Source organism: Pecten maximus, chromosome 14 (genome assembly GCF_902652985.1).
Source record: "Pecten maximus chromosome 14, xPecMax1.1, whole genome shotgun sequence".
In the NCBI taxonomy this organism is placed as follows: domain Eukaryota; kingdom Metazoa; phylum Mollusca; class Bivalvia; order Pectinida; family Pectinidae; genus Pecten; species Pecten maximus.
Window position 1 is genome coordinate 27,109,579 of NC_047028.1, and position 26,288 is coordinate 27,135,866.

Consider the following 26,288-nt stretch of genomic DNA (forward strand, 5'->3'; position numbering starts at 1 on the left):
CAATACACCAATTTTCTTCCCAAAATGAGTCAAAAAGGCTTCCTCCCAAACCAGTAAGAAAAAGCCCTGACGTTGTAGAAAATTAAATTAAGTTCATACACTCCAGTTGATATTAATTCAAAATGATTCCAAAAACAAGACTTCAAAATACTGTGACTTTTATTTGTTATGTTTGCAGGAAATACATAATAAAGGAACTTTTACATTGAATTTGATTTTACTTTTATTTGTAGCTTGCAGCACAAGCAGAAAACGATGACAACAATCTTGAACAGAAAAGACAACAGGGGAAGAAGGTGGTCTATGGACAAGTGGTGCAGGTGAATTGTAGAGTCACATATGTGACATCAGACTTTTAATTTACATTTAAAATCTGTATACTTTTAGATTATATATAGCAGTAATGATCTCTTCTATTCTTTGGCCTACAAAAGAAATAATTATTGCATTGAGTATTTGTTATTTATAGGTCTATATAAACTAACATGGTTGAGGGCATTTAAATATTAATGACGCAACAAACAAACATTTTTTGCAATTTTTGGAAGCTATGAAAACAAAAATCATGTAGTTTACAGCTTAAGCTTATTAGCACATGTCAACTTACGGCAGGTTTACAAGATTTCTTTAAAGGGTTTCATTAAAAATTCTTGTACCCACTTTAATATTCAAGTCAGTATACAATAAAAATACATACAAATATATCAGATATACTCTACTTGTCACAAACTTCATACTTGGGGCATTGGTTCACCTTGGTGATCATTGTACATCATGTGTCATGTATCAAATCTAGGTCACTTTGACCTATATTTTTATCTTTCACCCACAAATTCCTCATCTGTGCTTTCTTGGTATATCTGAAAACTGAAATTTGTATGAATTTCACTATTTATTGTTTTTTTCCAATGTCACATTAAAGTAGAATGACGAGGCAATATTCAAAAGCAGTCTGTTTTGGTGACTTGTCACTGAATAAACTTTGGCCTGAAGATAATAACTGTTGGAAAAGGGTTTTCCTTCGATAAAACCCTGTTAACACACGTTAAACTGTCATTTAAAAGATCTTATTGAATATAACAAACAATTCATGAAATCATGTCCTGTATCGCCTTAGAAATAGACGAGATATACACATATACAAACAGTGACGTGAAAGGTCTTATTGAATCTAACGTCAGTATGTAATAATACTCTATCATATTGGAAATACGTAGTCAGTTCAACTAAAATAAACACAGACACCACACAGAATTGTTTAATTGATGGGGCCTGGAGTTTGTCGTGGACTTGTTATCAATCTGTACAACATTCAGGAACCAGGTAGTCCATAGTTTTGGTGTAGACTTTTCAAGGTTACCTGTGTAGATTGCCCTTTATGCTGAAAATGTATAGCTGTAGTATTTGTTTCATCATCTGTAAACTATGTGTGACTGGCTTTAGTATGTTTGAAGCTTCAATAGGACAATGGGATATTTACTGTTAAAGAAAAAATCTTGTAGTGCTTAATAGGCATGTGTTACGATACTACACTAGATCTCTTTCATAGTCGTATACAGAAAGCTACACAATGTTCATGTCATATACCGGTAGTAGTTAAACAAAATCTTTATACAGTTTAATAACTGTTTATTTGTATAAATCTGTTGTAGGATCAAATATTACCGATAAACACAATGATTGAATTGAATTGAATATTTTTTTTTTTTTCATTTTTTGAAAACGATTAAAAATTGGGATTTAAGTTGAGTGGGAGTTAAACTTGTATTCATAGTTAACAAAATTTTATAGACTAATTTCATAGTTGTTTGTGTGCATGCACTGGCACATGTAATTGAAATTTGTCAAATGTAAATAGGTATTGGCTTATATTTTGAGTTTTTTTTTTTATAAATCTACATTTATAACATCAGGGCTTTTTCTCACTGGTTTGGGAAAGGGCCTTTTGTCTCATTTTGGGAAGAAAATTGATGAATTGGGAAAGAATTTTTCAGGAGTTAACTGCAAATTTTAGGAATTTAGCTCAAATATGAAATAATTTCAATTGGGAATGGGGCCCATTAACGGCCCCCAAAACCCCTCAGAAAAAGCACTGAACAAAACAAATACTAGGGATTCAAATCTAAGATTTAGTACCCATCCAAGAACATCAATCATGAAATGGTACTTATGACACCCCGGTGTGAGACACTAGCAAAAAAAATGTTAGTTACAGAATTAATATAATATATGTATCATAATTTTATACACTTCATGTTTGTACTGTACAACATATAGCATTTAGTCATTGATCACCAGGCCCCGAAAATTGAAGAAAGATCATTGACTAAGATTTTCCCCATTCATCCAATAACGCTTTCCTATGGAAGATTTTTTAAGTTCAGGAATGTTGTGCCAGACAGTTATATAATTTGTCTTATGAATTTAAACTTATAACTGGTCACCAAGCTAATTTGAGTATATTAGGTTGCATTTGAATTGTTATTTGAACTTTAAAAAAAATATCAGTAGAGTATCCAAAGTTTATGTTGACTTTAAAATCATATCTGACCTTAGCTTTGTAAAACAGTATATGAACCATGAAGTAGGTAGATGATCAGTGAACAATTTTGTCACTGCCCCAGAATAACAATGGCTTTAGGTAATTCCAGGTGTTTGTTTGTTAATGGCTAGGTAATGGTGTATTGTTACGAGTTATCAGACTATATCAGCCGTGTATTGACACAATGGTTTATTGGTTTCACAGTGAAAGCAGGGTCAATACACAACGTATAGATATAGGAGATCATACTAAGTACTAGCTTATAGCTTGGTATAAACAAGTTAACGGACAGACGTTAATTCTTCTGGCTATGGTGTATATACATATATATATGTTCAAATACTATGTACAGTTAGTTAAATAACTTTGCAGGTGCTTATTTAAGACAAATTAAATGGTTGTAAAACTTTTCAAAATTCTCCCTAAAAATTCTAAAGGGTTAAGGAAATCCCAGACCATAAAATAGAATTCATAAAACAAAAACGAGGGTAAATATGTAGAAATATAGATTCACATAGAGACCCTTTAAAAATCTGCTAGAATAATAAGACCAGGTGTTTCAGAAGAGTAAGCTTCTGCTTCATTGTTCATGATGACTCCTGTCATTCAAATCTAGGTCAAATCCAGGTGATGCAACGTCCTCAAAATAGGAATTGGGGCAGTAAAAACATAACCCTCATATAACGAAGCATCTATCACACAAATTTTTATATTGTCAAAGGAAATGGAATATTTGCTTTACAGGTTCAGGAATATAAATTATAGACTTATGTCAATTTTTTTTCCTTTTTCAGTTAAAAAATAGTTTCTCCCAGAAATACATCCATGTCAGCACAACGAAAACATCGGAAACGGAAAGTAACAACATGGCGGTATGTAGATACGTAGCCGATAGCAAATCGTGGCAGGGTTCTATCCAAAAAAAGGAATGGTTACAAAAATGATGGCTTATGATATGTTGACAAAACTAATATCGGTTAACAAAATTTACCTTTTAAAACTCAGTGTGAATGTCTTAAATTTTCAAAATCTAGCTATTTGTACAATTTAGAGAGTAATTCATTTATAAGTTTCAAAATGTATGAAATGATACCGCTAATGTTTTGACGATTTTCAGTTTTGATGAGATTTTCCTGAGGCGTAACTGAAGATAATGTACCAGTTATTTTTTTTTCATTTATATGATCTCTACCATGATTCACTGTTTTATTTTACCAAACCTTTTATCTTTCCCAGGTGGAGTTACTTGATCATAATGCCAAGCATTCCCAGTTTAAGATCATGCCACGTTACAAGGTCAAGGCCGAAGGAGATGTGGTATGTATCCATGGAAATATGTATGGTATAGGACTACACTGGGCCATAATTTCACAAAATTGCAAAATCTATTTGACAACAGAATTTTCTACCTTACTTACTGAAGATCTGTTCATTTCAGAAAGAAAATGTAATTAATTTGGCAAATCATATTTTTATTAATATTCTTTTGTAAAACTTGATATTTAATTAATATCAAATAAAGGTTTATGATAGTTATCTAAATAGAAAAAAATGGGGACAGTTTTAATATCTATTTAATTATTACCTTTTTATTCCACTGCATATTTTTTTTATCTTGCATCTGATTTGAATTTTCATTGTACAAAAGCTTTATTTATTTTTCATTAATTATTCTCAAATGAATTCTGAGAAAAAGAATTTAGTTCTTTTTCTTAAAAAACACATTATTTATTTAAGCCGTTCAGCTCACCAGTATTTCACGATTATACAAACTAGTTTGTGTGTAAGAGATATGACTGTTGTCTATATATAGCTCTGCCCCAGATCGGCCATCTCCACCCCCAATATTGGGTGACATTACGGATTACTAAGATAACTTTTTATCAAGTGTCTCTCTGGGTTTGGCTATCAGTATGGATTAATGTAGAGAATTAATTTCTCATGTCCCCTGAGGTTGATATTCCACATGCTTTACAGTCTGTTTATAACTAATGTCACGTGTCCCTGGGGACGAAGTATCATTAAAATATTGGTTTTCTGCAGTGTTCCACATGTTTTACTCTAGATAACTGATATCTGTTGTCCCAGGGGATTGATTTCTGAATTAATTATTTTTAAATACCAATAAATGTTTTATGATTATTCCAGGTGCAAGTTGATGATCAGATAGTGATGGAGAGTGTCAAATCCCCGAGTTCCTACCTCCATGTCAGCAAGGGTACTGTTGGTATCAACTCTGTCTACGCTAAGTGGTGAGTGACATATCAGGGAATGCTTATCAATTAGCAACTAGACTCGTGACTTATGACCTATACATATACCGTTTTATAAAAATTAGAAATTCACAAGTCCGATCCTGTTAATTTTAGGTATAAGTCAGGGAGGTGGTTCCTCTCCATTCCTGCCCTGCAGGTAGGGCGTAAGAATTGTACCAACTGCCCCCATTCCATGATCGTAAGAGGCGACTAAATTTGGGATCTTATCTTTTCTCTTCTTTCTGAAAAACTTTCTTCTTCCTAATGTCTCCCTTGGCAATGCCTCAATTTTTGGCCTTTAGTTGAGCGTTCGCCGCTTTGAGGAAGACTTTGGGTTCTGTCCCCTAGCCGAGACATACCAGAGTCTTTAAAAATGGTAGTTGCTGCTCCTGCTTTGCGCTCAGCATAGTAGGAGTGGGACGACTGGTTCGTCCGTTGTCATTATAATGTGACTGGGTGGGGTGTGCTGCTGGTTGTCTTCGGCAGTATGCTTCAGTGAGGTAGCACTATAAATCGGCAAAAATTCCAGCCTATCACAAGGAGACTTAACACGAACATACCGCAGCCTCCCAAAGCACACATACGCACTCACCACACACATGCATGTCGCACGCACGGGAGGCCATCCTTAAATGACCTATAGCTGTTAATAGGGCGTTAATTAAAATAAACCAAACCAAATCCTCTCCATTCATTATGTACATATGTAACACCAATGTTTAAAGCACTGTAGTAGCTTCATTTCTTGAATGATTTTGATCAAACTTCTCAAAAAATATAAACGACCATAATATCTTGGGAGAAGTGCGAGTTTCAGGGTTGTTTGGTCAATTTCAAGGTCACCTTTCCAATTCAGAAATATCCATGTTGGAGCTCTAGCAACTTTATTTCTTGAATGATTTTGATAAAACTCACAAAAAAATATAAAGGACCATAATATCATGGACATGTGCAAGATTTACGGTTGTCGAGTCAAGTTCAAGGTTGCAATTACTATTTTTAGAAATTCCCTGTTTTCCTAACCTCTCTGTTGATCTGTGGGGATTTATTGTACCCGATTTGAAGCTCTGGGTGGAATAGGGGTCGGTTAGAACAGCTTGTTCTATTCATATCCAATGCACTATTGAACTATTCATGTTTTTTTTTTCTGTTTCCAGCCATGAACTTAATCTGTCAGTACAGCAGAGTGGCTTCACTATATACCGCAAACACAAACCTGGTTCTGATGACGAAAATAAAGTCAAGGTAAGGTTGTCAATTTCACTGCAACACAGCCTGTTCTTAAGGTTTTACTACTCTCTAAAACATAAAAAAGTTTGATCTGTTTTGAGCTCCTATTAAAATGAAGAAATGCTTAAGTTTAAACTCAATTTGAAATTATTTTTTTTGTTTTTTGCAATGAATTTTGGGGTGTCTACTTGTGGAACCTATGGATAGTTTCTCATTTAACGAGGGGCTGCGGTGGCCGAGTGGTTAAGGTGTCCCGACACTTTAACGCTAGCCTTCCACCTCTGGGTTGCGAGTTCGAAACCTACGTGGGGCAGTTGCCAGGTACTGACTGTTGGTTGGTGGTTTTTCTCCGGGTACTCCGGTTTTCCTCCACCTCCAAACCTGGCACGTCCTTAAATGACCCTGGCTGTTAATAGGACGTTAAACAAAAACAAACAAACAATTCTCATTTAACAACTAAGATGAATATTATTAAAATTTGACAAAAGTAACAAATGCTTTCTTTCTTTTGGTTATAAAAATTAAATAATCCAAAAATTTGAATAATCTAGGTAGTGGCTATTTACAGATTTACCTTTTATTAAGTTTGGTTTATTTGATCATGAATGGAACACAAGGAAATTTTGCATAAACAATGTCAAGACTAAAATCGCTTTACACTTCATAAAATTTGATATGAAATGTTTATAATGTACATGTATATATGTTACATTTTGTATAGCTAATCTCAGCGTTTATCCTTGAGAAATCAAATCAGTTAAGGTAATTCACTGTTTTATAGGTGGGAGATGTTATCAGATTTTATCACAAAGAAATGGAGGCATACCTGGTGGCCGAAGGCTTATTTGACCAGCCACTACTGGAAGATGGTGGGTATTTATTAAATAATTTTAAAGGTTATGAGCTTTACATTGATTAGCCAGACATTCATTGTTTTTGGCATAACAAGGAAGTATTTCCTAAATTCCTTAATACACCAGTTTAATTAAGTTTTTGATAAAAATGAGGAAATATGTTTTGTCCAAACTGAAAATGATAAGAAAATAAAATGACTTGGGGGGGGGGGGGGGGGGGGGGGGGGGGGGGGGGGGGGGGGGGGGGGGGGGGGGGAAGAAGACACTGACACCTGTTTTTATTGCTAATAATAATTTGGGAAAATTAAACCTGAACTTCGATTCTGTTTCTTTGAATATCCATGTCACATTAGACAACATGGAGACAACCCATTGGCACCACTAGGGAGTAATGTCCAAGGCTAATTGTTGCATCTTTAGTAGGTCATTTTATTAAAGTGATATGAAGCGTATGTTTCTGTTGGTAAAACAATGAACTGTCCAGTAGTTGTTTCTTGCTAGTTTGGAGTGACTATGTATCTTTCAGTTCATTTACGAATGCGTCCCATGGATCAGACAAACCCGAAGACGTTGTTTCCGAGTACGTCAGCCGTTACTTACTGGCAGATCGAGTTACAAGATGGCCCTATCAGTGGTGAGTGAAAAAAAAAATCAGAAAATTTTGAAAAGAAAATGTCAAATTTCACTTTCTAAATCTTCTAACTGTAAGAGTATTAGTATATGTCAGTTACATTTATGTGTGTGTCCTAGCTTTGATTATGTAAATAAATGTAAACAACAAGTTCGAAAACAAGTTATATCAAGTTATATCAATTCATATTGATCATTCTTGTTGGCCTTGATGAAAGGGCACTAGGGGTCTTTCTGTGGGAGGAAACCGGAGTACCCGGGGAAAACCCATGTGGTCGGGCAGATGACCCCATACCTTTTCACTTCCGATCAGGGAATCAAACCCTAGCCACCTAGGTGAAAGGCAAGCATGTTACCACTGTGCCACCTGCCCACTCCTATATTAATATATATAAACATGTAAAAATGGAATTATAAAATGGAACAACATAGTGCTATTTTGAGGGCATGCCTTAGCTGTTATATCTCAATTCTCGGTTTCATTTCGCGGGGGGGGGGGGGGGGGTGTTCTAACTTTGATTGACACATGTAAGTGGAATCTTAGATTGGGAACCAGTGTTTAATTTTTTGGGGGAGTGTCCTAACTTTTGCATTTTGGGGGAGTGTCCTAACTTGGATTGATGGGTGTAAGTGGAATCTTAAAAGGGGGACCAGTGTTTTTTTGTTGTTTTTGTTTTGGGCATGTCCTAGCATTTACATTTGGTGGCGGGTCCTAATTTCTACATTTGGGGGTGTTTCCTAAATTTCACATTTGGTGGTGTCTTCTAACTTTTACATTTGGGGGCATGTCCTAGCTAACTTCTACATTTGGGTGCATGTGTGTGCCCTAACTTTCACATTTATACATAATTTGTCAGTTTTCTGTGTATCTAATTTTACATTTCGGGTGTGTCCTAAATTTGATTGACATTTGTAGGTGGAATCTTGAAATGGGAACAACAATGTAAGATTATCCACATGTGTTCACGGAAATACCTCACATATACAAACGAAAAGAAGGTGACCTTGACCTCTGATCATGAAGATCCACGAACTGTGTTCCGACTACATCCAGTCATTAGGGTAAGCTGCTTCACTCAGACAGATGGATCGTGATCTGTGTGACCATTATTGTCTGCTCTGCTGGGATTTTACAATCTCTTGTATATTTGATTCACTTGCTACTTGTAGGCGTCACACTTTTCAGACGGAAAGTCTGTGTGTGTGGTTTGATTTGTCTATACTGTTGTAGAATTTAAAAATCTATGTAGATTTTGATCACGTGTTTATTTTGGTATAGGTCTACACTAATTGTAGTACTTATACACCACATACAGTAGATATTGACTCACAACTCTTTGTTTCTTAAGAGAGAATGGGAAATTATTGTATTGTACTAGTAAAGATTACCAGAACCAGAAGTCTTGGCTGAAATCAAATCTTTAATCCCAACAAAAGAATTGATTTAGAAAACTCATAACTTAAAACTACTTAATCGAAACTGCTTGTCGACTAATTGAATTTTTAACGTTACAAACAAACAAGTTTAATTGATAATTCATATACATGTAAATTCTAAAGTCTAAGATGGCTTAAAATGGTAAAAGGGTTGGCAAGTTTTCATTTCAAGATAATAAAGAACCCTAAATGTTTTATTTTGCACTAGGATATGAAAATAATGTTACTGGAATGGATTTCAAGCAATATTATGAAAGTTCAAATATACAACTCACAAAAGTGTCAAGTTGTTATATTTTTTTTTTCATATTTGTCTGCAAATAAGCCCCTGCCCACAAATAAGCCCCTGCCCACAAATAAGCCTCTGCACACAAATAAGCTCTCCCCATTTTCTTTTTTGCAGAAACATCAATTTTAAACTAGTATGCTAGAGCAGTTCTCAAATAACCCTTCCTCAAACTTAAATACTATAATTTTACACTAGGGACTATAAAAGTTAATATGGTATATAAAAATGAAAAACTCTTGGGAACAAAAGCATGAATAAAACTCCATAGTTACTAAGTAGAGCAATGACATTGTGTTAATGACATATATATCCAGTATGGTTTTAGATACAGAAGATAACAATGTCTCTATAGATATAATATACAGTAATTGTTTGAGGATAATCCTTACATCTATGAGGTATATCTATTTTATTGATCTCTGTTGTGATGGAGATCTGGTTTTATTTACATAGCGCTATCGCCTTGTCACCGTTTTATCCTGAAGTACGGGGCATTACAATGTACTTTTTAAATGAAATATTCATACAGATACTGAGTTGTCTGGTACAGTTAGCAAGTCACATCAGACAAACTAGGTTTTGAGAATCAATATCATTGTTTTATCTCATGTCATTCCAAAGCTTCAATTTCAATATTGATTTAGTGATTTCATTGTTATTAAATATTAAAGACTAAAATGAATAGGTATGATAATAGGGTATGCTTGCCATCAATTCCCTATATTGGTATTTGTCTGATATTTTCTGTCATTTTCGTTAAAGAGTTACGACATGTCTATCAATATATTACACAGGGAAAATCCTAGGTCATAAATATTATTGGAATTTCATGGTTTTGAAGAAAGTTGGTATAATTTAGTACATTCTGAAAGTTTCAATACAATTTTCAGCAAAATATTTGTACAAAATCCCAAATCTTATTCTTAAGATATCCCTGATTAGTGCTATGAATTTCAAAGTGTCAAAATTTGATTGAATTTACAGTTCATGATGTTGGTTTCTAGAATAAACACACAATGCTAAGATATTATTGATTTCAAATTGAGCAATGATATGAAGAAAAATAATTGCTCTTAAAAATCTATTAACTGAATGCAATCTCGTTTTGAAGAGATATTTCACTTGATCACACAAGAATGTAAAATTAAAAAAAAAAATGTCCATTATGCAATATCAATTTATGGTAGTAAAATATCGCATGTCAGAATGAAAAGGAATTGACTCTGTCAATCATTGTCTCTAAAGTCAAGTGTAAGGTTAAATTTTATGAAAAAAAATCTTGGAAGAAGGTTTATAATAAATTTAAAGCAGATATGCCATTAATAGGTATAAATATAAATATATAGAGATGTTGCTATTTCAGTAACAGTTTATAGGAGTACATTTACATACAGAATTTTCTGACTTCTTTGTACATGTATATATGAAATTGAAATGCAGATGATTTGTGTTTACATTAGAGAATTAGGCCGATCATGCTTGTACCTCTGTAATAATTATTTTAATGCATATACTCAATTCAATTTTATTTTCCTCTAGAAATAAAATATGATTATTTGACAACACTTCTTGGAAGCATTTCAGATTTCTTTGTGACAATTCACAAATAATATAAATCCATTTTCAAGAAAAAGGATGTTTCTCAGATGATAGGTATTAATAAATTCTCCCTTCTGAATAGCCAATGAAACTGTTAAAATCTGTTAAACAATCTGTTCATATACTGCATGTTATTCTCTTATTAAAGATAAATTATAATCAGTGAATTTTCCCCAAATTATAATATACTGTAAAAGTGGATATTTTCGTGTGTGGAAATTTTCGCTTAGCCAGCTTCCAAAGTGTTCGCGGTGTGGATATTTTCGCGCCGTCAAGATATTTTTGCGCTTACTTGTATCTTTTATATTTAGTATTTTTATGTGTTAATATATTTGCATGTGGAAATTTTTGCGGAGATTTACTGATAGTGAAATAAGCGGAAATTTCCACACCGCGAATATTTCCACTTTTACAGTATCTTGTTTAAAAACCACCTTCCTATCACCAACTGATTTAGTTCACACATTGAATACTGGAGCTATCTTTCCCATGTAATTTACTGATCAATGAACTATCACAGATTGCCATGATGGTAAGTATTATCCAGTTATTGAGCATTGGAGAAGAAAGTATTTTTTAAGTAAATATTGAAATGGAGCATGGTATATACATGTTTTATAGTTCTATATTTTTTGAGTTCCAGGAATGATGCAATGTTTTTATACATGTTCATATTGTATGTAAAGTAAGCATGAGTTATTATAACAGATATTCAGGAATGTTACCTTCTGTATTACAGTAAATTAAAGTAAAATAATTTCAATGATAATTTAAAATACAAACCTCCAATCTCTGTTATTAAGTGGTTTGGAAGAATTTAATCCATTTATAATGCAGGTATAAAGGTAGAAGTTAAAATTGTAAATATCTTCAAATTACAGTTTCATCCTGCACCCGTGATAAACTACATCTATCACTAGTATTTTAAAAACAAAGTGCATAGTCTCAATGTACGATATATGATAGAGTTATCTCCCTTAGAAATAAAATACCATTCAAAATCTACCTTAATTTGCTACTGTAATCTAGCTAAGTATAAGTATATATAAGCATGTAATCTCTAAAATTAATGAAATTCTTTAATAAATTGCATATAACATATAGACATAGCCACTTATGTAATACCCTCTACATTTCGTTAAATATCAAGAAATATTTTGAACTATTATTTAGTAAAATGACTATATCAACCAGTACAAACTGTTGCTACTTTTTCTCTGTATATTAAATTATTGGTATTGCACCACTTTACCCCAATACTGACTATGTATCCTTGACTGAATTTCCAAGGCCGCACGGGTTCAACTAATTATATATTTGTCATACGTTACTAGAGCAGTCATGGTTTAATTTAACTTTTTTAATTAATTTGAATGTTTAATTGCTCTTGATCAATTTTATTATCAACAGCAAACAACAAGTGTCATAAAACACATTTTACTATCCAGGCCTATGTGTTGTCTGTATATATTGGGTACTAAAAACAAATGGCATGATTTGATTCATCTTTTTCATTAAGTTGTAGATATACATATACACTAGCTTGTGTTTATACAAGTAGAAACTTGCATGTTTGACTTTTTAGAGCTTTATATATATGAGTAATATTTCTGTACTATGTCAGTTTGCATAGTTGAAATAAAAAACGAAGATGCTTTAAATCAAGTTGAAAATTTTAGTTTTAAGAGAAAAAATACATGTGAAGAGAATTTGTGTTTGGTTATATATGCTACTTTAAGCTTCCTTCATGTAAATTTTACTACACGTACGTATACTATATCAAAAATACTTCAATAAAATGTTTTATTTAAAAAAAAAAATCTCTCTTTGATAATGACGAAACAAGTCACAGACCACCTGCAGCTGGTTGAAATTGCTTGTCCTAATAGAGTGAACTTAGAAAAAAATATAAAGGTTTTCCCAAAGCCATGTTGATTATATTAAGATACATGTAATTGTATAAAATTTGTCTTTAGAGTTAGTAATTTTACAAAATGTCTATGTTTTGTAAAGGAAGTCAAAGTTATGATATAATGTAGCAACTAATCTATTTCAATAGTTTAAACTGAGCAATGTGTGAGTTTAGCATGGCGGAACAAAATATAAAACAAATAAAGATGAATAATAAAAACATGAATAATAGATTATTTTTTAAAACAAACCATCTGATTTTCATCCATGTATTTTCAGAGCATAATTTGATATTTGCATTTATAGAAAATTCATTAACTGACAGACACAATAGCTGGGAAATTGCCCAAGTCGCTTGAGAATTTTCTTGAATTCAATTTAGGCATGTGCATGTTCGAAGATCATATCAGATGTTGTTGCATTCTGTAACAATAGAAATGGCTACATTCATGGAATATTTATTGATTTTAATGAGACCTTTGCATGACTTGACGTCTAAAATTCAATATCAAAGTCTGTCCTGACTAATTGCTACTATGAATTGTTTGTATGTCGGCTTTATCGTGTCATTGTAGTCTCGGAACTACCTCTTGATAATGTTTTCTGATAACCATTGCATAAATGATTGTCCAAAATTTTAGAAGCATTAACAAATTGCTAATGTTAACATTTTAGATGTAACTTATAAAATCTTGTCTCAAATTTCAGTAAGTTAGAGTAGATTTTTAAAGCTTTCATCATGACTACCAGCATCGGTGATCGCATTTAGATCTGTATTTTGATTTTTTTAATAAAATGCATGAAGTATGTCGCCATCATAATATATTTTGCCTCATTAATTAGGACACAAACTGTGAATTTAAGATTAATGCAAATCACTATGAAGAATTCCAAGAGGCAGAAATTGATAGGAACACTATAAAATTGTCCTTCATTTGGAGTTTGGCCTCCAGTATATTATTCAATAGTTTATTTCAATTTATTATAGGCTGCTGTTAGATTATCAGAAATATGAAAATATTTTTTCTATCTTTATCAGGAGAATGATGACATCCCAGTTGACAGTTATTGCCGGATAGAACATGTGGTCAGTGGGTACTGGCTTCATGCCGTTATGGGTGAGTTATTATATCTTGATTGTGGTCATGATCAGTAGCTAGAGAATTGGTCATTGACTGCAGTATTGGTCAGTGGCTGGAGTATTGGTCAATTTGGCTAGAGTACAGTATTGGTCAGTGGCTAGAGTACAGTATTGGTCAGTGACTAGAGTACAGAATTGGTCAGTGGCTAGAGTACAGTATTGGTCAGTGGCCAGAGTACAGTATTGGTCAGTGGCTAAAATACAGTATTGGTCAGTGATTAGAGTTCAGTATTGGTCAGTGGCTAAAATACAGTATTGGTCATTGGCTAGAGTTCAGTATTGGTTAGTGGCTAGAGTACAGTATTGGTCAGTGGCCAGAGTACAGCATTGGTCAGTGGCTAGAGTACATTAGTGGTCATTGGCTAGAGTACAGTAGTGGTCATTGACTAGAGTACAGCATTGGTCAGTGGCTAGAGTACAGCATTGGTCAGTGGCTAGAGTACAGCATTGGTCAGTGGCTAGAGTAAAGTATTGGTCAGTGGCTAGAGTACAGCATTGGTCAGTGGCTAGAGTACAGCATTGGTCAGTGGCTAGAGTACAGTAGTGGTCATTGGCTAGAGTACAGTATTGGTCAGTGGCTAGAGTACAGCATTGGTCATTGACTAGAGTACAGCATTGGTCAGTCGCTAGAGTAAAGTATTGGTCAGTGGCTAGAGTACATGCAGTATTGGTCAGTGGCTAGAGTACAGTATTGGTCAGTGGCCAGAGTACAGTATTGGTCAGTGGCTAGAATACAGTATTGGTCAGTGGCTAGAGTTCAGTATGGTCAGTGGCTAGAGTACAGTATTAGTCATTTGCTAGAGTGAGTTGTCATATTTTACATGTAAACAAGGAAAAAATATATAGACTTGGAGAAGCAAATTAAAAAAAAAGAGATACAAGATTATATTGAAGGAAAACATTTTCAATTTAGCTGTAGTCTTATTTGATGTGAAAAAAGTTTAAACAAGATTTGTCACATTTTCAGCTGAATACAAAAGAAAGCAAGAAACGACTTCCACAGACACAAAAGCCATGGGGTCTCTCAAATGGAGCTCAGCTCAGCTCAAACAGGTATGCATGAGGATATTGTTGTATGTTAAATACAGTTCTGCTATATAATAGTACGCTGGAAATCATCTCAATGTGCAGTTTGATGATATTTTATAACGATTTACACTGAAGCTCACACAGAAGTTCTTTTTCAGAAGAAAATATGTATAGAGTTTTAAGGTATAATTGTCCCCGGTAAAAATATGAATTTCTGATAAACTCTCACTGCCCTCTCCATAAAGGAAAAACAAAAACAAAAAAACCCCACATACATGACCAAACTAACAACGTACCGTCGGTTATAAAAAGAGTCTGAATGTGTACAGTCACCTAGCTATCATGCAATTCTAGTTTTTAATGCTGTATTGCAGCAAATAATAACACCAAAAAAAATGCTCTTCCCGTCTTTCAGTTCTTTATGTGTATATTAAGTCTATAGTTTAGACTGGGAACTCCTAACAATGTAACTGTTGGCTTGGGATCTCCTTATAAATTTTCTTAACAATAACTGTATTAGACAATGAATATTCATGTCTTAATTACATTCCTTCCCCGTAACTGTTCCAACTGGTAACTGTCAGTTTTGCTATTCTTAGATAAAATAATGGTGGCGTCTGATATATTATCACAGTTATGAGTCTCCAGGCTTATATATATTCTATAGTCTCATCGTCAGACGTAGTTAATTCTCCAAAAATGTTCAGGGCTTTTTCTGGGGGCTTTTAGGGGCCATTAATGGCCCAATTCCCAATTGAAATTATTTCATATTTAAGCCAAATTCCCGAAATTTGCTATTTACTCCTGAAAAAATCTTTCCCAATTCCCAATTTTGTTTCCCAAAATGAGACAAAAAGGCCCTTTCCCAAACCAGTGAGAAAAAGCCCTGGTGTTTATGATTGACTATTGATAAGCACAATGTTGCCAACCCGAGATGACTGATCAGAGTCCATTCTATTCTAGGTTGATTTAAAAAAAAATTTGAAAAGGGCACAGAAGATTATGACTTAATTATCTCATGTGACTATTGATAACATGCATGTTTGATCACTTTCATTGTTTCTTAGCCCTAAATGACCTAGTTGTTGATTGGCCGTAACCAAACAAACATCTATTGTTTAACTATTGTGATCTTTATTAAATCATTATTAACATGAAATAATTGTTTTAAATAGTATAGAATTAATGTTTATCGTTTATTTTATTGGTTGTATAGCTTGGTTTTGTATAATAATACCATCTATAATAGCAAGTACAAATTATGTGTTTTGAGTTCAATGTTGTTAGGCAAAACCTTGTTATACTGCCACATTTGATTAGAAAGTAACTATTAAGCTTTGTTATATTGACAAAACCTATCATTAAAACTTATGAAAATACCAGTCTGTCAGTAAAACCTTGTTATACTGTCATTAATTGTCAGTAAAGCCTTTGTAAATACCATAATTCAAAAGTAAAACCTTGATATACTGCCAATATTTGTCCGTAAAACCTTGATACACTGCCACTCTCAATAAAACCTTAAAAACTTCAGCTGTCACTTAATAAAGTTTGTGAGCGTTATAAGGACAAACGGCAAAATTTGTGCCATAAAGATGATAAAAATATTCAGGGAAAATGAATATGATGAATTTTGAAGAAAAAATTTAAATGTGGAGCATTAATAGTAAAACAGAAAGTTAACGTTTTAAATGAGATTAAAGACGATAATGAGGTTTTACTGTATAGAACACCAATGGTTTAACATGTATAACACAGGCTAATGTTGCCTGTTCCATTTTAATTTTGTCGTCATTCATTAACGTATTAACTGACACCAGTATAGAATATTCCTACTGGTTTTCATCTCATAGAAAATGTATAATGATTCTTTACTTGATCTGCATGAGTGTAATTGGTAAGAACATTTCTCAATGTCCAGGAAAAAGCGCAATTACTACAAGTAAGCATGATTTTGAGAAATACTTTTTCTCTGTTTTCTTGTTTCACTCTTGCCTGGTTCTTTAACAAATCCCTATAATCTTCACTAGTCTGCTGTATCTTGGTGGATTTCAAAATAAAACATCCCTCCATTTGGAATCAATTCCCTGTGCGTGCTTCCAGAGGAGACATTCAATGTCCATCTACTCAAGTGCTTACAGAGACTAGGCCTAGCTTAATTGTGTTTGCCTACTTTCATATGGGTGCAGTTTGGTAAATAAATCAATGACATTGGGTCCTCTGTCAAGGCCTTGGATTTGCCTTGCAATACTTAGCTACATTGGTATATTTTATACATAAATGATTGTCTATACCTTTCATATTCATAGATAAGAAATGAGAAAAATTATCAAATCCTGTATATTAGATGCATCTACTTTCATTTACCTTTATTTAACCATACTTGATAAGTAAGAGGTATTTTGTTTGTCAAATAATTCACAATATATATGCATTCTGAAGTTAAATAGTAAGGGGATTTAAATTTCATGCACATCTTTTATGAGGATCGAGGGAATTAATCATTTGTTAGTTTGAAATCTTGTGCTAATGTCTTTCACATCTAAAACACATTTTAATAAAAATATTTTTTTTTTTTTTTTTTTTTTTTTAATTTTAACTACCAGGTATATGCAATATGGTCACTTCTGGCATTCTTAATTAATTGGAAAATAAGTTAGTTATAATAGAAATCGAGTTTTGTAGGTCTGAACGCTTGTAAATTACCTGGTTTGTAGATTGTTTGTAAATTTAAATGACCAGGAAAGTCTATATGCTTGGTTTATGGGGACTAATTCATATACCGTATACATTTTAACATGGTGGTGTACATGTGTGATATTATCACTTCCAGAAATTAAAACTCACGCCAATAAGAGTGGGAAAAAAAATGTATATTGCACAGTCACAAAAGTGGTTTTTGTTCTCCAAATTGAGGTGGATTGCCATAATTTTAATACAACTAACATTAACACCATTGATGATAGATCTACGGATCTCCTTGCCGAATGCCATTAAAAAATCTCCGCCTGAATGATATATACTATTTTCATATCTGCTTTATGCTGTCTTAAATCAGATTAGATGAAATATTTATTTGTACAGTCTACAGAGAGTGAGAAATATCTTTATCTGTGTAGCTGTATTTGTAACAAATTCCAATTACCCGCTCGGTAATAGATCTTTAGATATATACAAAAATGCTTGGTTAAAATTCAACACGTGTCAACTTATACTTTCGGGTTGACACTGAAATGTTTTGTAAGAGAAGCCACATGTGGTGAAGGAAGTGGTTACCTTATTGAGGACCTGGTTTGAACTAACTTGTAATGTAAAATCATGTTTGATATATAACCCTGTCTGATGGTGTCTTCTTAGATATTTGTTCTCATATAACCCTGTCTGATAGTGTCTTCCTAGACACCTGTCCTCATATAACCCTGTCTGATGGTGTCTTCCTAGACACCTGTCCTCATATAACCCTGTCTGATGGTGTCTTCCTAGACACCTGTCCTCATATAACCCTGTCTGATAGTGTCTTCCTAGACACCTGTCCTCATATAACCCTGTCTGATGGTGTCTTCTTAGATATTTGTCCTCATATAACCCTGTCTGATGGTGTCTTCCTAGACATCTGTCCTCATATAACTCTGTCTGATAGTGTCTTCCTAGACACCTGTCCTCATATAACCCTGTCTGATGGTGTCTTCCTAGACACCTGTCCTCATATAACCCTGTCTGATGGTGTCTTCCTAGACACCTGTCCTCATATAACCCTGTCTGATGGTGTCTTCCTAGACACCTGTCCTCATATAACCCTGTCTGATGGTGTCTTCCTAGACACCTGTCCTCATATAACCCTGTCTGATGGTGTCTTCCTAGACACCTGTCCTCATATAACCCTGTCTGATGTTGTCTTCCTAGACACCTGTCCTCATATAACCCTGTCTGATGGTGTCTTCCTAGACACCTGTCCTCATATAACCCTGGCTGTTGGTGTCTTCCTAGACACCTGTCTGATGGTGTCTTCCTAGACACCTGTCCTTATATAACCCTGTCTGATGGTGTCTTCCTAGACACTTGTCCTCATATAACCCTGTCTGATGGTGTCTTCCTAGACACCTGTCCTCATATAACCCTGTCTGATGGTGTCTTCCTAGACACCTGTCCTCATATAACCCTGTCTGATGGTGTCTTCCTAGACACCTGTCCTCATATAACCCTGTCTGATGGTGTCTTCCTAGACACCTGTCCTCATATAACCCTGTCTGATGGTGTCTTCCTAGACACCTGTCCTTATATAACCCTGTCTGATGGTGTCTTCCTAGACACTTTCTCTCATATCACCCTGTCTGATGGTGTCTTCCTAGACACCTGTCCTTATATAACCCTGTCTGATGGTGTCTTCCTAGACACCTGTCTGATGTTGTCTTCCTAGACACCTGTCCTCATATAACCCTGGCTGTTGGTGTCTTCCTAGACACCTGTTCTCATAAGACACTGGCAGTTCATGTCTTCCTAGACACAAGTCCACATATGACTCTGGCTGTGCAAGAATATTTAATCTTTAAAAAACCAAGGAAGCAAAAAAAAAAACACTCCAGGATGAAGTATATATAAATAATGAATGAACTGCATTTCTGTAGAGACAGACTACATTCTAAATAAAGATATTTGCTGTTTATAGAAAATCTCATTAGTTCTCTCACAAATATTGATTTAGTTCAAACATCAAAACTGTTTGTTTACCATGTCATTCCGAGTGTAGTGATCTACAGCGTATTTGTAATGGTGGATCTATCAGATGTGAACGATCACAGCTAGAGTAAATAAAGACCTATTGGATGTGGGATGTGTCAATATATATATAATACAAATGGTTTACACTGATCATGTTATCAGACCTATTAATTGTCCTGTATAATTAGCGTCCTACATACCGAAACACTACAGGGTCGTTAAAGTATTAAAACAGATTACTGCATATTATAGAAACCACAATTTATAAAAACAAAATTTGTTTTATTGTTTACTGATAACAATGTTTTGTTACAAGAAACAAAATATATTGAGAAAGTTGGGGGCTGCGATAGCTCACTTGGTTAGAGCACCAGCCACGTAATCTCGGGCTAAGATCTGAGCTACGTGCTTCCACGCTCCCGGCCTGTGTCCGACTAGCTAGTCTGTGATGTCGTGGTTGTGTCTTTAGGTAAGACACTTTACTCTAATTGCTCAGGATGGCATGCAACAGGCCTCCTGTATGTTGTTGAGTGAGGTAGTCACCAACTACTACAAGGAGACCCAGCCTCGAAATGACCATGGCAGTTTACAGGGTGATAAACCCAGCAAACAAACAAACAAAAAATCAAACAAAAGTGTTGGGAAAGTTTATTCTTATCATTGTATGAGACAACAAGTTTGATGAATATAGGCCAATAAGTAGTGTCAGAAACCCTTAAACAAAAAAGAGAAAAAAAAGAAGAGAATTCTGACCCATAAACAAAATCCAAGATCCAAAACTAGGTCAAGCAAAGACAAAATATGAACAGCTGACGGGTGAACAAAAAAAACAACAGCATTGCCATCCAGTTGGAGCAGGCTTGCATATTCATCAAATGTAGTGAAATTTTGGAAAACATTTAAGATGTATGTTCCAAATAAATCTGAGTCTCAGTTTAAGATTCTGAATTGCATGTTGGTATACCAATCTGGCAAGGTGAAAATGATGAAGTTTGCCATGTACAATTATTATTGGCGTGGATTTAGGTGAGGCTGAGATGATGGATGATATATATTAATGTCTCTAGATCTACATCAATCATATTCCTGTTATCTGTATACATCTAATTGTGTCTGTTTGTAACCTTCATGCTAGTCGGGAAAGAAGAAGAAAGGCAAAGTAAGTCTATAGCTTCATCGTTGTACGTATGTTGTATTGTTTGGACATTTTGTTTTGTTCCGTTTTTCATATGTTATTGATGTTTTTAGAAGAAATTTCAGTTTTGTTTATTTGTTTTAATTACATTCTGTTGGTTTTCCTTGTGATATAAAGAAATTGACAACTTATAGGTTTATTGTTTTACTTGTGTATTTGAGATTTATTGACTTATTCATGAGATTTGATTTTAAAAGAACAAAAATCTTGTGGGATTTTGATTTTCTTTACTCAAATGCTTATCTATAACTTAAATTGATTAGTTCTATACAAACATCCATTTGTGGAACTTTTGGCTAATTTCCATTCATATGTACTGAAAAAAATCCTCTCCTTTCGATTTTGGTTGCCATGTCAACTAGACAATAGGTTTTTGTAAGTTGGTTTTACTGCAGAGCATGTACCTATAGGTATACGTTCAGCCAGTAATCACATTTAATAATAGAAATATTTGCATCATAAAATTCAGTTTTTAAAACTGTATTCGAGCATCCCAGTCTAAATCATCAAAATGTTTGAAAGAAACATTATATAGTTTATGTATGTTATGTATAAGTATGACATTGATGAGCATCAAAATTATGCTTTGTCATTTTGAACAATCTCCATGGTGATTGTTTTAGTAGATTTAAACTGTGTTAATACAGATTGAAGCCTGAAATGTAAATTCATGTGTTCAGATTTTAAGTTACTTTTTCAAATCATTTAAGATTTTTTAAGTAATATTTTTCGTAAGTTATTATTTCAAATTGTTTGAGATTCATTAAGTTTATATTTCACAATTTCTGTTTTGTGATATTTTTTGTTTTAATATGTTTGAAAATCAAATTATGCCTATAATGTACATTATAGAATAAAATGAACTGTCAGTTATACTTTGATCAACATTTCAATGGCCAATTTTTTTATAGAAATTATTAAAAAGTAAAACAAGATTCTTAATATTCTAAAATATCAGCTCGCTGTTATATAGTTCGTAATTGTTGATCAAAGTTCAACTGCAAAATTAATTATTTTCCAAATATATGTGTTTTATTGCTTAATTTTATTTCAGGAAAAAAATAAATTATATGATGAATCCAGTCAGATCTGACACCCTGTGGTCCAATAATTGGTCATAATAAAATTTTTATTAGATTAGTAAACACAGTATTGTTGGATTCGATAGGACATTTCTAGTAATCGACTCTCTAGTTTGTTGTGAGCACTTCAAGAAACTTGAAGATAGAATATCTACAATAAATTGAATATTCCTGCTCTGGTTAGAAGCTTAATTGTAGAACTTATTGGTGTTAAGCTAGGCCAGAAAAGGCATGTAATATATACTCAGGCATATTGTATACATGTATGTTTTTATGCTTAAATTTTGATTTCCTCGCCTAGACTGTTGATTTAGTCATTTGTTCATAGATTGTTGTTTAGATTAATTTATTTTGAAATATCGTCATATCTGGCAAGATGCAATATTGGTAAAAAATTCTTGAACAATAGTGTAGTATTCAGAAGTATCAACAATGCTGGCCCAAATCAATGTATCTGAATTCAATTTTTGAACTTCGGATCTGAAATTGAATATCCATGGCCATTCACCTTTCATTGAATTGGGCTTTTGTGCAATGATAGGTCATAAATAACATTTTGATTTTCATGAAACTTCAATAAAAACTCTTAATGCAGTATCAATTTTCTGTTCTTGAGCAGAGGTCACACATAAGGGGACATCATTTAATTTTAAACTTAAAGTGCATGCATACAACAAGAAGATTACCATACAAAGTCATATTTGACCCAGAATTATTTAATGTATAGAATTAGATCCTGATCTGTATAATTTGCTATCTACTCCTTGATCCTTCTGAGTTGTGTAATGTTATATGATATTTAAATGTCTACAATGATTCTCTCATTGCTATCAGAAAATGAAAGGCATTCGATTATATGTAAGTTATATGAACAAGATTTTTATATAAAAATGCATGTTATTGTTTTTCAAAATAATTTTTAATCATATTAAATTTGTAGCCATTTTTTTTCTCAATATTTTTCTTAAGATTTTTTTATCCTGTTATCCTTAATGAAAAAAAGTAAAAAATGTTTATGGTATATTTTCTTTAAGCACATAAGCTTTGTCTAAATGTTAAATCCAAATAATTGTTTGCACATGTCATCATAAGGACATTAAAGTTGCACACTTAAATATTTGTTTTTTTCCCTAATGACATTAAAGTTGCACATTTAAATATTTTTTTTCTTCAGAATTTTTCTTTTCATGTTACACATTGTGCAGGATCACTATAATGGTCTCTTGTCTTTCCACCAGACTTGCTCTTAAGCCTGTTATTAAAACCATTGTACTATCTAGAAATTTATGTTACATGAATATAAAGTAATTATAATGCATTTGTCTCTTTTGTTACGATGTTAAAGGATCCCAAAATTCAGGTATAGTGGCGTGATGCTGTGGCCCTGGCGTTTATGTTAGATCATCACCCCGCATATTCAGTTCCAAGTTTTCCTGGTCTTTATGTTTTATGTTGTTACTTTTACACCGTTTTTGTCCAGCAAGCTTTAAAATATGTTGACGATCGAAGGAAACTTTTCTTTATGTGCACCATCTACTTTTTACGAGAACAATAGCACCAGTATAGAAATTTTGATATCTACATCAATATTTTGTATTAGAATACTTAAATTTAAAGATGTATGTAAAGTGGATATGCTGCTTCTTACACAAATCCATAAAATGGCGCTCTGGGTCCTTAATTAAACTAGTCTAATTAATGCCTAACAAATGAAAAACTCCTACGTATGAGTCTGCAAGTTATATGCTGAATATAGAAGCAAAGATGATAAAATTTTATCAGCACCTTTAAAAGAACATAACTGTTGTCATAGTAACAACGACAAAATCACTCCCTGAAAAATTAGCAGCAATTTGAGTAAGAATAATAATCTTGCCTTCCGTGTTTTGGTTGTAAATTTGAAAATTTTTAGAGATGTTTTGATGCAACAGTGAATTTTAACTGTAACACTTACAAGATTGTAAATAATGTATTTATAGGTCACTGTGATCTTCTTTTCTTACTATATAGGTCAAACATCAAATTGTAAATTCTTATATGTTCCATGCCTGGGCTGGTTAATGGAAGACTGTTTCTATTTATAAAGTATTCAATCTCTAGTTGTAAGGAATCCAGATGAAATGGCAACAATTTAAAAAAGTCCAATGTTTGGATGTTTATAAATAAATAATGATAAAGTTAATTGATTTGATTCAAACGTCAGATGCTGGTTTTCCAATCTTCTTTCACTATCACAATCACAATGTCTTTTAGATTTTCCAAGTTATTTGTAGATGTGTTGCTATTAGATTTCTGATGTTGTAAGCAAAAAGATCATTATTTTTGGTATTGAAGATTAATATCTTACAGAGAACCGGTAAAACTTACTAATCCTCCTCATTGTATATAGGTTTCTTCAAAAGTGAACCATTGATTTCTATGAAATCGTATGAAAAATCACATTAATGTATTCAGTGTTAATACATGTGTATAAATGAAACCATCTTTCTTCAAATGTTAAATGTAACTGAGATTTTCCTAATCTTGGTAACATCTTTAATGTAAAATACTACCCCTGGTATGTATGTAATCATAGCGATTAGTTACATAATTTGATCATTTATATAATGTATAATTAATATTTTAACAAACTTAAGATATTTCTTTTGTATGTGTTTATAATTTCAACATATTTGACTACAGTTTTGACAGCCTATGAACAGTCACTTATAATAGATCTACGTTATGCTCTATAATATATTTGATTTCATAATTCTGTGATATAAATGTCGCTAAATTAAAACGTAGGAAACAAATTCCAATATTAAGTTTGGCTTAATTACCATAAATCTCAGAACAACTAGTGTTTAGATAATAAAGACTTGCATGGAATCTGTATGCTGCATACTTGAACTGTCTTGTGAAACTTACTGAGAAAAATGAGTATATGTGTATATGGTTGTTCAGTTGTGATTGGGCATGATACAATATTCTGATCGTTCTTATATCAATACTCTGTATGATGTATACATATATACAGTGAAACCTGACGTTACTGACACACTGTGTGAATGCGTTGGATATGACAGTGTGTCGGTAAAGTCAGTGTCAGCAATAACACTGGAGCAATTCGGCATTCCGATTTATATGGTCGGATGTTACAGGATGTCGGTAAAGTCAGGTTTCACTTTACATGTAACTGTGTTACAACTGTATTATCTAAGTAGTGAATTGCATGACATAACATATGTTCAGGAATATGCATGTGCGTTATGACTTGACTGCTAATTAAGGCAATGTTCAGTGTCTTATGGACCCATGGTGGAATGCTATTTATTTTCCATTGCACACATTTTATTTCCCATGAATTTATCATGTTACTCTTGGTTTTTGAAGTGGCCTTTTTCATTTGAAAGTATATGTAGGCTGCTTGTCTGAAAGTATCATATTGTCTACTTGATCCTTCATTATCGAGAATTATTCCACATATTGATAACTTGGAGGAAGTGTCTCATGCCTCATCATTATTGAGACACTGCAGTTTGATATCTAGGAGGAAGTGTCTCAAGCTTAAATGCATTGGTCTCTTGTCTAATCATGAGACATTTAACTGGATATTCCAGAAAATGCCTGTCTAAAATATGTTTTAATACTAGTACTGTACATCTATCTCCTGTACGTGTCCGATCGTGAGACACTCCAGCTTGATATCTAGAAGGGAGTGTCTCATCGTTCAATACATCTGTCTCCTGCCTAATCATGAGACATTTAATCTGGTACTTCAGAAAGTACATGTCTTGTGCATTAATACTGTACAGCTATCTCCTGTACGTGTCCGATCGTGAGACATTCCAGCTTGATATCTAGAAGGAAATGTCTCATCGTTCAATACATCCGTCTCCTGCCTAATCATGAGACATATCATCTGATATCTCAAATTAGAATGTGTCTCATGCTTTTAAAAAAAAATTACATGTCTGCCTGATCATGAGACACTCCAGCTTGATATCTAGAAGGGAGTGTCTCATCCTTTAATACATCTGTCTCCTGCCTAATCAGGAGACATATCATCTGATATCTCAAATTAGAATGTATCTCATCCTTCAATACATCTGTCTCCTGCCTAATCGTGACACACTCCAGTTTGATATCTAGAGGGAAGTGTCTCGAATCTTTCAATACAGCCATCTCCTGCCTAATCATGAGACATTTCATTTGTGTCTCAAGCATGTTTCCATACATGCTTCTCCTGTGTGATTATGAGATACTCAGAGTTGGTATCAACTAGAAAATTTCGGAGGCTTTATTTCTACTGCTGTCTGCCAGATGTATCCTGATAAAGATTTTTAAAAACCTGATGAATGCAAATTTCCCTGATTTTATCAAGATCACTGTT

At 33.4% G+C, this 26,288-nt stretch overlaps 1 protein-coding gene across 21 annotated transcripts in view; it reads left to right on the plus strand.

Annotated features, from left to right (window-relative positions):
* The window catches only part of LOC117342976 (inositol 1,4,5-trisphosphate receptor type 2-like), a 141,615-nt gene that overhangs the window by 27,787 nt on the left and 87,540 nt on the right, over positions 1-26,288 (plus strand). For 17 of the 21 annotated variants that reach the window (XM_033905290.1, XM_033905289.1, XM_033905300.1 and 14 more), the window contains exons 4-14: positions 234-320; positions 3,337-3,414; positions 3,779-3,859; positions 4,691-4,794; positions 5,955-6,042; positions 6,809-6,896; positions 7,408-7,515; positions 8,428-8,573; positions 13,787-13,865; positions 14,856-14,941; positions 20,772-20,795. In XM_033905290.1, coding sequence (XP_033761181.1) covers positions 234-320; positions 3,337-3,414; positions 3,779-3,859; positions 4,691-4,794; positions 5,955-6,042; positions 6,809-6,896; positions 7,408-7,515; positions 8,428-8,573; positions 13,787-13,865; positions 14,856-14,941; positions 20,772-20,795 — 969 coding nt within the window. Of the gene's footprint in view, positions 1-233; positions 321-3,336; positions 3,415-3,778; positions 3,860-4,690; positions 4,795-5,954; positions 6,043-6,808; positions 6,897-7,407; positions 7,516-8,427; positions 8,574-13,786; positions 13,866-14,855; positions 14,942-16,838; positions 16,860-20,771; positions 20,796-26,288 lie in introns of all 21 variants that reach the window. The other 4 variants (XM_033905294.1, XM_033905301.1, XM_033905307.1 and 1 more) reach the window with 2 other exon arrangements.